At 52.4% G+C, this 11,455-nt stretch overlaps 1 protein-coding gene across 3 annotated transcripts in view; it reads right to left on the bottom strand.

Annotated features, from left to right (window-relative positions):
* Window positions 1-8,368: 8,368 nt before the first annotated feature.
* UBOX5 (U-box domain containing 5) overlaps window positions 8,369-11,455 on the bottom strand; it is a 48,073-nt gene continuing 44,986 nt past the window's right edge. For 2 of the 3 annotated variants that reach the window (XM_054466618.2, XM_054466620.2), the window contains one exon: window positions 8,369-9,072. In XM_054466618.2, coding sequence (XP_054322593.1) covers window positions 8,864-9,072 — 209 coding nt within the window. In that variant the 3' untranslated portion in view covers window positions 8,369-8,863. The remainder of the gene's footprint in view (window positions 9,073-11,455) is intronic. The other variant, XM_054466619.2, reaches the window with a different exon arrangement.

The following is an 11,455-nucleotide window of genomic DNA, read 5'->3' as shown; positions in this document are numbered from 1 at the left end:
TAAATGCTGTAAAGCTAAGCACCCCTCACCCCCACAAATCCACTGAGATCTTTTCTTTTAGAGAGGGTCTCACTCTGTTGCCCAGGCTGGAGGACAGTGGCATGAACACAGCTCGCTGCAGCCTTCACCTCCTGGGCTCAAGCGATCCTCCCATCTCAGCCTCCTGAGTAGCTGGGACTACAGACATGTGCCACCATGCCCAGCTAATTATGTTACCCAGGCTGGTCTTGAACTCCTGGGCTCAAACGATCCTCTCACTTTGGCCTCCCAAAGTGCTGGGATTACAGGCGTGAGCTACCACACCCGGCCCACTGAGACATTTTCTGATATCAGAACCTGAGTCTCATCTTTCCTGCCCCCACCCCTAACCTTAGCTAAACCAACCTCCTCCTCCTTCTTCAGGTCAATGTGGAGCCCTAGACATGCCTTATTCACGTGTTTCCCTGTCTTTCTGCCCTACTAGAGAGTGGTGCTTTTGGTCACTATGTCCCCCGGACCCGCCATGGACCCAACCCTGGGTCTTGGGTAAATGACCAGTCGAGTTGGTGTGTCCTCTGCCTGCCCAGGGCCAGCAGGAGTGAAGGGCACGAATTATCAGCACAGGGGCATTTGCAGTCCTTCTCGGCTAAGGAGGATCCCGGCTTTGCCTCCTGGTTTCTCCGTCCTTCCCTAGCCCTGCTGTGGCAATCATCTAGGATTTTGTGGTTGTTTCCGTTACTGTTGCTGTGTAACAAACCACTCAAAATGCAGTGGTATCAGCCCACCGCCATTTTATTATGCTCACAGGTTCTGAAGGTCACAGTGAACACCTTTTATCTGTTCCACAATGTCTGAGGCCTCCACAGGAAGGAGGGGCGGGCTACAAGCTGAAATCACCTGGGCCTTCTTCACTCACATGCCTGGGCATTTGGGCAGGGGTTGCCCAAAGGCTCAGCTCAGTTGGGGTGCTGTTGCCTGGACTGCCTGCTTTCCTGTGAGTTGGATTCAACCTTTTTTTTTTTTTTTTTTTTTTTTTTTTTTTTTTTGAGACAGGGTCTTGCTGGAGTGCAGTGGCAAGATCTCAGCTCACTGCAACCTCCACCTCCCAGGTTCAAGCAATTCTCCTGCCTCGGCCTACTGAGTAGCTGGGATTAGGCACCCGCCACCTCACCCAGCTAATTTTTGTATTTTTAGTAGAGATGGGGTTTCACCATGTTGGATAGGCTGGTCTCGAACTCCTGACCTCAGGTGATCCACCCGTCTTGGCCTCTCAAAGTGTTGGGATTACAGGTGTGAGCCACCATGCCCAGCCTGGATTCACTCTTGAAGCCACTGAATGGCGGCTCAGGGCTTCGATAAAGAGTGAATCTCCAGAAAACAAGGGCAGAGCGACGTGGCGTTTTATAATAGCCTCAGAAATCACAGGAGGTCAGTGTTGCCATGCTTTATAGGTTGAAGCAGCCACAAGCCTGTCCAAGGTCAAGAGAAGGAACAGAGGCCACTTTTGGCTGGGAAAGTGGGCCAAATAATTGGCAGCCAATAATTTAAAATAATCACAGTGGCATGAAGCCAGGAGGAAAGGAGACTAAGCTTTGGAACAGATTTTTTCAAGGTGGAAAAATCCAAGGTTGAAGAGAAAGGTGGAAAAGCAGCTGCAGGGAAGCCGTGAGGGAGGCAGCTAAAAGCAGCCGTCTAAGCAGCACTGCCGAGTCACTCCACAGTGCCAGCCACACACCCAGTACCAACCACATTCTGGCCACGGAAGCGGTTTCACTCCCAGACTGAGTTGCAGGGACTCAAAGCTTTGCAGGTGTTGTAGACCCACCTGGGCCACGCCCAGGCCTGCCCCAGGGTTTCTTCAGTAGAGGAAACATTCAGGATTTAGGCCACTTAGCATCATTTCCATCATCTCATGATTGAAGGTCAATTCGCCGAGGCTGTCGCATGCAGACATGCGTGCCTGGTATCTCATTCCCCCTATTGCTCACACTCCGCTTTCCCCTCCTCAGTCCCAGGAGCCAGACCTCCCCAGCTTGATGTCATCCTTTGGGTGGGAGGGAGGAAAGCAGGTGAGAGGGGCTCTCTCTGGAGGCTCCTGGTTTCTGAGACAGGCTAATTACAGGCTTCCTAATTAATGAGCCATGGGGTTGCATTTCATCCGCTGAGTCAGAGCTGGTGTCTGGGCCCTGGGCCCAAGGGAAGGGTATCAAGAATCATGGGAGGGGGAGGCCAGCCTGTGCCTCTGTCTCCCCATGCTGATTCCCTGTCCCCTCCCTTTTCAAGCCCAGTTCTCTCCAGCAGTTTAGAGGACATTGCAGGCCCCAGCCCAGCTTTGCTCCCGACTGCCGCCTCTGCTTACTGACCTTCCTGGGCCTGTTCCACTGTCTGCCCTTCACACCTTCCCACTCCACCAGGACCACGCAGGCCTCCTTTGGTTACCGACTCTCACAAGGTTTCCCAACACCCAGTTTAGTTTCTCTTTCAAATTGGATCTTCTTTGGCCACGTGTATCCCACACTGGGGTCTCTGGAGAGAGGCAGCACACCTTGGTAGGATCCTAGTACCCAGAGCCCTGGGTCGCAGATAGGGCCGTTCTTGAGCCCGTCTGTGCATCCTCCTCCCCACACCCTCCTCTCCCAGGAACTGCACACGACGAGTACTTTTCCATTCACATTTCAACCAGGAGATTCATCTATTTACTTGAGACTAACTCTGCTGAGCCTTTATGGGGGGAGCATCTTTTATTTTTGTGCCTAGAGGTGTAATACTGAATTTCAAAGGCTGTGCTGGAGCCTGGTCATGAGGTTGTTATTCCATAATTAGACTCTGCTGTGCCTCTGGTTCTGGATTGCACAGTGGATTTGGAACCAAGTGAAGACACTTCTGTAGGCTGTGTAGGCAATCAGAGGGGCTCTCTGTGGTCTGAGCCTGTGTTTCATCCTAACTCCAAGCGGGGATTAAATAAGATAATACATAGGCATTTAGTGCAATGCCTAGGACATTGTTTATTCGATATATAAACTTTTATTAAAACTTTTGAATGCAAAGGTTTTTAACATGCATGGATGGCCTCCAAGGTCTCCATAATCTCCTTGATAAAATCATGCATGTGTAAAGCACTTGCTTCTGGGCCATAGGCTGGACACAGCTGGCCCCTCCACAGAGGGTGACATGGCTCCTCAGCCCTGCAAAGATCGGCTCTGGGTGCCCAGGCTGCCTGCTGGTGGGGCTGGAATTCTTTTCATATTTTTTCAGGGGATCTTTGGACTAGAATCCTAGATGTAGGACGGCTGGGTAGAAGGATACATGCATACATGACTTAGCCAGATATTGCCACATTCCCCGCCAAAGATTGTACCCTTTGTATTCTGAGCATTAGTATATGACAGCTCCTGTTAACCCAAAGTCTCACCCACAGATTGTGACCAAACATGGAGATTTTTGCCAATCTGCTAAGCAAGAAGTGGTTTTTCATGGTCCTCTTTATTTCATCATATTATGAGTGAGGCTGAACATTGTTTACATGTTTAAAAGCCATTTGTATTTCTTCGTGAATCTGTTATTTTTAGAAGCTATATGTTATGGATATTAACCATTTAATACAGGTTGCAAATATATTTTCCCAGCTTGTAATTTTCGTTTTTACTTGCTAATGAATTTTGCCATGTAAGAGGTTTTTTGGTTTGTTTTGAGACAGAGTCTCCCTCTGTTGCACAGGTAGAGACGGGGTTTCATCACGTTGGCCAGGCTGGTCTCAAACTCCTGACCTCAGGTGATCCGCCCACCTTGGCCACCCAAAGTGCTGGGATTACAGTGGCTTGATCTCGGCTCACTGCAACCTCTGCTTCCCAAGCTCAAGTGATTCTCCTGCCTTGGCCTCCTGAGTAGCTGGGACTACAGGCACGCACCACCATGCCCAGCTAATTGTTATATTTTTTGTTTGTGGGTTAGTTCTCCCCACCCACAAACCAAACTGTTCTTTTTCAGAGTTTTCCTGGCTACCTTGACTTGTTCTTACAAATGAGCTTTATTTATTTATTTATTTTTTGAGATGGAGTTTTGCTTTTGTTGCCCAGGCTGGAGTGCAGTGGTGCGATCTTGGCTAGTGAGATCACTGGAACCTCCGCCTCCCGGGTTCAAGCGATTCTCCTGCCTCAGCCTCCTGAGTAGCTGGGATTACAGACGTGCGCCACCACACCCGGCTAATTTTTTGTCTTTTTAGTAGAGACAGGGTTTCACCATGTAGGCCAGGTCCCAAACTCTCGACCTCAGGTGATCCGCCTACCTCGGCCTCCCAAAGTGCTGGGATTACAGGCATAAGCCACCGCGCCCGGCCTACAAATGAGCTTTACAAGAAGAGTATCTAATGACAAAGGCAAATGTCCATGAGATAGTGTTAGAAATAGCAGGCAACAGACCCACACACTATATACCTAGAAATATTTTTCTCTTTACAGAAAACATCGAAAGGGAAACATCAAGACGTTTGTGGCCACTTGATAGCCGGGTTAAGGGTAGCATTATCCTATTATTGGTGAAAACCCTGAGGGAATAAACTTGACCATCCCAAGTCTTCCTCCTTTGTCCTCACCTTAGTCCTGTGCCACTCTGGAGATCTTGTCACCCCTCTTGGCACAGACAGAGCCATTTCAGGCACCTCTCTGCAAGGGAGGGAGTGCATTACAGCTGGGTGGAGCCTGGGTGTACCGCTTCTGCCCAGTGGGGGAGGAAGGCAGGTGGGGTTCAAGCCTGTCTGATTTTGTACACCATTGTTCTGCTCTCCTGCCCCCATGGAGGGGGGGCTTTCCTCCTCTCCCAGGTGACAGTTCATAAGAGGGAAGGGCAACAAGCTCTTATTTTGGCCTAGCACTGTCCAGGAGAACTTTCGGTGATGGTGGAAATGGTCTCTATCTGTGCTGTCCAATATAGGACCCACCTGTGCTGATCATAACTCCCAAAACAGGATCCCAATCACCATAATCCTAAATGTTGAAATCCCGAAAGATCAAAATCCCTGAAGTCTGAAATCCTAAAAATCACAATCTCAAAAGTCCAAATTTAAGAAGACTTAATTGTACCTAACTTCAAATCTGTCATTTATGGTTTGGGGATTCAATTAGACATCAGGGATTTTAGACTTTAGGGATTTCAACATTCGGGGTTATGGCCTTTGGGACTGTGTCTTTTGGGATTATGGCTGAAACCCAGTAGCCACTAACCCCATGTGACTATCAAGCACTTTAAATGTGGGTGGCGTGAGTAATGAACTGAGTTTAAAAATTCATTTCCTTTTAATTAAATAGCCACTGTGGCTAGTGGCTACTCTACTGGACAGTGCAGTTTTCACTAATTCACAACCCAGCCATGCCCCTTCCAATCCAGAACTGGAAGGAAAGAGCCTGCACTGGCAAGCACGCTGAGCAGCCAGGTGAGGTAACAGCAGGCCTAGCCCGGGGGGCCAGCTCTGAAGCCAGGACCTGCTCAACGAAGGCCCACAGGAGCCCTGGGGGAGAAACCAGCCTGAAGCAGCTTCCCACCCCAGTGGCCATCACAATGGCAGCCAGCCCAGCCTCACAATGTCACAATACCACAGGCAGGAGGCCGGGCAGGCAAAGTGGTTTCCTCTAGGGCAGGACTCTTTGTCTGCAGACCTACTTACAGCCACCAAGCGTCAGAAGGCCCATCTCCTGGGGAATGGAAAAGTGCCCAGCCGCTGGGAGGCCTCAAGCTGGAGAGCTACGGGGGAAGCCAGGCAGGTGTGGGGCTGGAAGAAGCTACTAAGCCCCACGCCCCAGGTGCTCTGGGGCCTCGCAGCCCAGCTGCAGGGAGATGGAACACTGTGAGCAGCTGTTCTTCTTCCTGGCCATTTGGTTCATCTACTTCTTTTCCGATGCCAACCTCTCTTCCACCTACTCAGGGGCTGGAAGGGCGACTGGAGAGCCAAGCCCCTGCGAGTGAGGATAGAGAATGGCCAAAGGCAGAGCCACAGGGTAGACCTTTGCACCTTGGGAGGAGAGATTTGGAGAATGGTGCCGCCTGGGCCCCTTTGCCCCCACCAAACCGCAGGGGTACCATGGCCCTGACCTGCGTTCAGAGGGCCGAGTCACTGTCACAGGAAGGGGAAGAGACATGTGCCCGCAGACCCTGTGGTCATGGAGGGGGCGGAAGATCTCTGCAGGGCAGCAGGGCCACAGCAAAGCTCTGAGGTTCTGAGTCTTATCCGTCCGCGGACTTAAACTCTGCGTGTTTACAGCTGTTCTGTGCCTGGGTCCAGGCTCTAGTGAGAAATAAACTGCCTTCAGAGCCAGGTGACAGCAAAAGAAATTTTATTCCCATTTTCTAGGGGACAGAAACAGAGCCCAGTGGTGCTTGGCATGTTTCTGGCAAGGGTAGTGAAAAGACCACTTCCTTTTGGGGGAAGTCTTTCAATTAAGAAAAACGAATGCAACTCCTGGGCGTGGCGCCACCTGTACCTAGGACAGGGCCTGCCACTCCAGGGGCTCCCAGGCTGGATTTTCCACCAGAGCAGTCTTGGGGGCAGAAGCCTGTTAGAAATGCAGATCCCCAGGGACCTGCAGGCGGTCTGGGCTGTACCTCCAACACAGCTGCTTAAAGGGAGGCAGCCCGGCCCTCATCTGGGAGCGCTGTGCTGACGCTGACCGCACGCTAGGGCTCTTGGGGTTGGGTGGACAGGATTTCTCCCAGAGAGATGGGCTCCCAGCAGCCAGAGCACACACTGTGGGTGTCAAGCTGCTGGTGGGAAGTAGGCTGTTCCCTGAAACCATGACACGTTGAAGGTGGGAATCACCAGCCCCCACACTCACCAAGAAATGCTTTTGCTACATGCTGGGGCTTTTTTCTTTTCTTTTTTTGAGAGGGAATCTCACTCCGTCGCCCAGGCTGGAGTACAGTGGTGTGATCTCAGCTCACTGCAACCTCTGCCTCCCCGGTTCAAGCGATTCTCATGCCTCAGCCTCCTGAGTAGCTGGGATTACAGGCACACACCACCATGCCCAGCTAATTTTTGTATTTTTAGTAGAGATGGGGTTTTGCCATGTTGGCCAGGCTGGTCTCGAACTCTTGACCTCAAGTGATCCACCCACCTGGCCTCCCAAAGTGCTGGGATAATAGGCATGAGCCACCATACCCGGCCATGCTGGGGCTTTTCTAAGAACACAAGCACACCGGAGGGTAAGGCAAGATTCTGGAGAGGCACAGACCCAGAAAGCCAGGGGCACACAGGAGCCTCGCCAGCGAGGGTGGCACAGGCCATTCATGAGGACCCTCAAATCTCATGTGAGGGCTGCATCAAGGTCAGTGCCAATGGGAAGCAGAGCGAAGCATGTGACCACCTCTCTGAAGCCATCTTTGTGGACAAATGATGTAGGAACTCACAAAAATGCAGGCGTGGCTAGGCGAAGTGGCTCATGCCTGCAATCCAAGCACTTTGGAAGGATCGCTTGAGCCCAGGAATTTGAGACCAGTCCGGACAACACAGCAAGACCTTGTCTCTACAAAAAATAAAAAAATTAGCTGGGCATGGTGGCACATGCCTATAGTTCCTGCTACCTGGGAGGCTGAGGTGGAAGGATCCCTTAAGCCCAGGAGTTCAAGGCTGCAATGAGTTATGATTGCACCACTGCCCTCAAGCTTGGGCAACAGAGACTGACCCTGTCTCAATTAAAAAAAAAAAAAAAAAAGCAACTAAACCCCAAACCCAGATCTCTAAAGTCTTGGGTGTGGACTAGAGCCCTGGACGGCCTAAAGGAAAGGAATGTGCCTATTCACAGGGACATTCTGTTCACAAGGAAGGCCTGTTCAGGGACCCGTGGCTAAGCTCAAGGGTAAAATACAGCTTTACAAAGCATCTTTAGGCTGTTCCTTCCCAAACGTGCTTAGAAGGGAACAGGGAAAGGCGGGTGTGTTTTCTCACTGAGGTTCTTCTAGTGGCTGGAATCTGATAGAGTACCAAGTTGTAGGGATATGGATATATTTTCCCTTTGGGACTCCATAAAGCTAAATGTTGGGCTGAAAAAAGGATGCAGCCTATAAACAAGTATTTTTCCTGAAACCGGCCGCATGCGGAAACGCTGTGCTCCCCCTCAGGGAGCAGTTTCAGAAGCCAGCTGAGCACAGCTGGCACTGGTCAGAGGGAGCCCTCCACCCTCCCACCACGTATGCCCACCTGCAAACCTGGGTTCTGAGTCCTCACGCAGGGGACAGATCTGAAAATTCCAGTTTGTGTCCTTTCAGGCCGTCGACAGGAATGACAGCCTGGCAAGCTCCAGTGACTGCACACAGCTACCCTGTGAGCTCCACTTGTGTGGGTGCAGGTGGGCGACAGGAGTGTGATGACACAGACGGGCACTCCACCAGGAGGAAACCCACAGCAGACGTCAACCATCGCTTTATTAAGGCTGCGAGTCGGGGGGCTGAGTCATGCACTCCACAGACACCCCCACTGCCCCCAAGGTCCACTTTTGGATGACCCTGAAGGCAGAGACTCCTGAGATCTGGGCCGCAATCTAGGGTGAGCCACCCACAGTGCCCTGCTGGATAGGGGGGTATGCGGACTGCGTGGGGGGCCCTCAGCGGGGGTCTTTCTGCCTAGGGTGGGGCTGGCTCCAGCAGGCCCTGGGCTCAGGCAGGGGGGGTGGCAGGGAGGCAGGGACATCCCCCTGCCCTCCAGCCTATGGCTTTGTTGCCCTATTGCTACCAGCGCAGAAGCAATGTGCTATACCGTGAGGTGATGAAGAAGAGCCCCGGGAGGGAGCAGGCAGCTCTGCACCTGGGACCTGGCCAGACCTCAGGGGTGCTGTGGCCCTGCTCCTGTTCCCCCTCAGCTCCTCCCAGCGATGGGTCTCCTCCAGTGGAGGCCAGTCACTCAGAAGTGGACCCGCAGCACGTCTTGGCTAGCAACCGGCCGCTGGCAGGCTGTGCACGTCATGGGCAGGGAGCGTTGCTTCTCACCCAGGCAGGGTCGGCACAGGAGGTGGCCGCAGGGCAACTGGTACACCGGCTCCTTTTTGAAGTAGGGAGAAAATACTCTTTTGCAGGAGGCACACTCGGGGCCCAGGATGCTCCCAGGCTGCTCTGGTGAATCAGGAAGGAAAACAGGCCAGGGTTAGGAAAGCTGCTCCATGGTCCAGGCTGCTCTGAGAGGCAGAGCCTTCCCACCATGCTGCTGCAGCATCTGGCTTCATCCCTCCCGAGTCCATCCCAGGCTGATCAGGTAGGGGAGTGGAAGCGGGAGAGGGAGCCTGGGAACCGGGGAGGCCTCTTCTCTATCATCTTTGACCAAATCTCAGTGCCTCTACGAATGCTTGAGAAGAGCTGGCTTCTGAGGGCAGCAGGAAGGACTGGGCCCTTCCTCCTGGTCTCCCAGCAAGGTTTACTTTCCCCCGTGATAGGTGGCCAAGGCTGGAGCAAGGCACAGCTCACTCTGACAAGATAAACTGCAAGAAATGTGAGAGGCGACAAGAGAAGGAAAAGGCAGGCCAGTGGGGTGGCTCAAGCCTGTAATCCCAGCATTTTGGGAGGTTGAGGCAGAAGGATCACTTGAAGCCAGGAGTTCAAGACCAGCCTGGGCAACATAGTGAGATCCTGTCTCTACAAAAAAGAAAAAAAAAAAAAAGGAAAAGCAGCACATGGTCCAGTGTACCAAGGTTGGAGAAGTGTGAGAAGGGAGGTCAGCAGAGATAAGGCTGAGGCCTGCAGTGCACCTGCCACTGGGGCCTAGCTCCTGCTCCCTTCAGCCCTGCAGCCTGCAGCCCCCTCACTGCTACTGGCAGCCCTGCTCCCAACTCCTCAATCCCCCTCCTGTGCTGCCCTGGCCCTCTGGGCAGGCTCTCCCTCTTTCTGCAACTCCTGCAGGGCATCCTTGAATGAAGGTCACAGTGAGCAGCTCCGGCCACGCCCCACCAGGCTGCACCCACGGCTCTTCCTTCCCTCATGGCCCCTCTGGAGAGTGACAGGGGATGGGCTTGCCTGTCCTCCTTGCGGTCCATGTCTCCATTCCTAGCCATTACTCTCTGGAGGACCCCAAAGGAACCTCAAACCAATTTGCTTCAGAAATGTTTCTTAACCCCCCTTCTCTCTGTCCATTTCATCACCATAATCCAGGCCACTCAACACATCTCTTCCTAACTATTCACCTGCTCCAGGCTTGTCTTCTCAATCTGTCCTCAAAGCTGCCTCCAATGACCCACCTATGTAACTTGACCACCCCATAACTCTGCTTTCTACCTCTTAGGAGCTCCCCAACTTTTGGGACAGTCAAGACTCCCTGCACGGCCCACCCAGCCTCCTCACCTCTCTTCACACCAGTCTCAACTTTTAGAGTCCAGCAGCTTCCAATCACTTCTTTGCACACTCTGCGCTGCTGGCCTCCTCACTTTGTGCTTGCTGTTCCCTCTGCCTAGAATGCCCTTATCTGGAGACCTGGCTCAGATCACACCCATTCCATGAAGCCACCCCGGATTGCCCCTTTCCTGTGCTTTCGGAGCCCACTAGCCCTTCTCAGCCTCCAAGGTAGGATGCCTGCTTCCTCCCCAGGCTTTGCAGGCCCTGAGGGTCAGGACTATGTCCATGTTTCTCATCTGGCCTCAGGATCTGGTGCAGCACCTCACAGGGCAAGTGCTCCATCCACATGTGATGAATGGACCTGCCATCTACACTCGGGCACCAGGCACCAAAGAAGGGAGGGCAGGGGTGCCCTACACGGGGAGCAGGAACTGAAGTGTTCCTGCCTCCGCATCCCTGAGAACTGTAGCCAGGAAAGAGTGGCCTGGCTGCGGGTGTTTTCTTTGGGCCAAACATTTAGCAACATAAAAGTACCGGTGCCTCTCCTGTGCACACAAGCCAAAAATTCCCCAGTGAGTGGAAAGTTTTACCTCTATAGGGATGGGAAGGAGGGAGAGAGAAGCAAGGGAGGAATGAAGGTGGGGAGGGAGGGGGGAAAGAAGGGAGCGGAGGAAGCAGGAGGAAAGAGCCACTGACTGCTTTTCAGTGGTGCCCCTTTCATGCAGGCTCTGTCAGAGGCTTCAGAGATCTGCCTGACCCACAGTGCATGATGAGAATTTATTTTCCATCAGTTTTAAAAAGCACACCTGGCACAACACCACAGAAGCATGCAAGGGCCCCAATTCCCCCCCAGCACTGACCAGAAGTCCCATTAAACGATCTCAGAGGCCCAGAGTCCCAGGGGCAGTTTCAGTGACAGAAAAAAAAAAAAATCATCAAGGAAAAGACAATTATTGTGCCCTGGGCAGACTGGAAACCCAAGTATATAACTGCAAACTGAGGTGACTAAGAGAGAGGATAAAAAAGAGGGCTTGCTTTGAACAGGGTGGGCTAACATGGCCTCCTGTAGGAAGAGCTGTGAGAATAAAAAGGGGCCAGCTACACAGAATGAAAGGAGAGCAAGCACAAAGAACAGACTATCTGTTAAAGAAAAAGACACAGTGGTCAGGCACGG

Source organism: Pongo pygmaeus, chromosome 21 (genome assembly GCF_028885625.2).
Source record: "Pongo pygmaeus isolate AG05252 chromosome 21, NHGRI_mPonPyg2-v2.0_pri, whole genome shotgun sequence".
In the NCBI taxonomy this organism is placed as follows: domain Eukaryota; kingdom Metazoa; phylum Chordata; class Mammalia; order Primates; family Hominidae; genus Pongo; species Pongo pygmaeus.
Note: the sequence above shows the minus strand (reverse complement) of the source record. Positions and strands in the feature narration are given on the sequence as shown.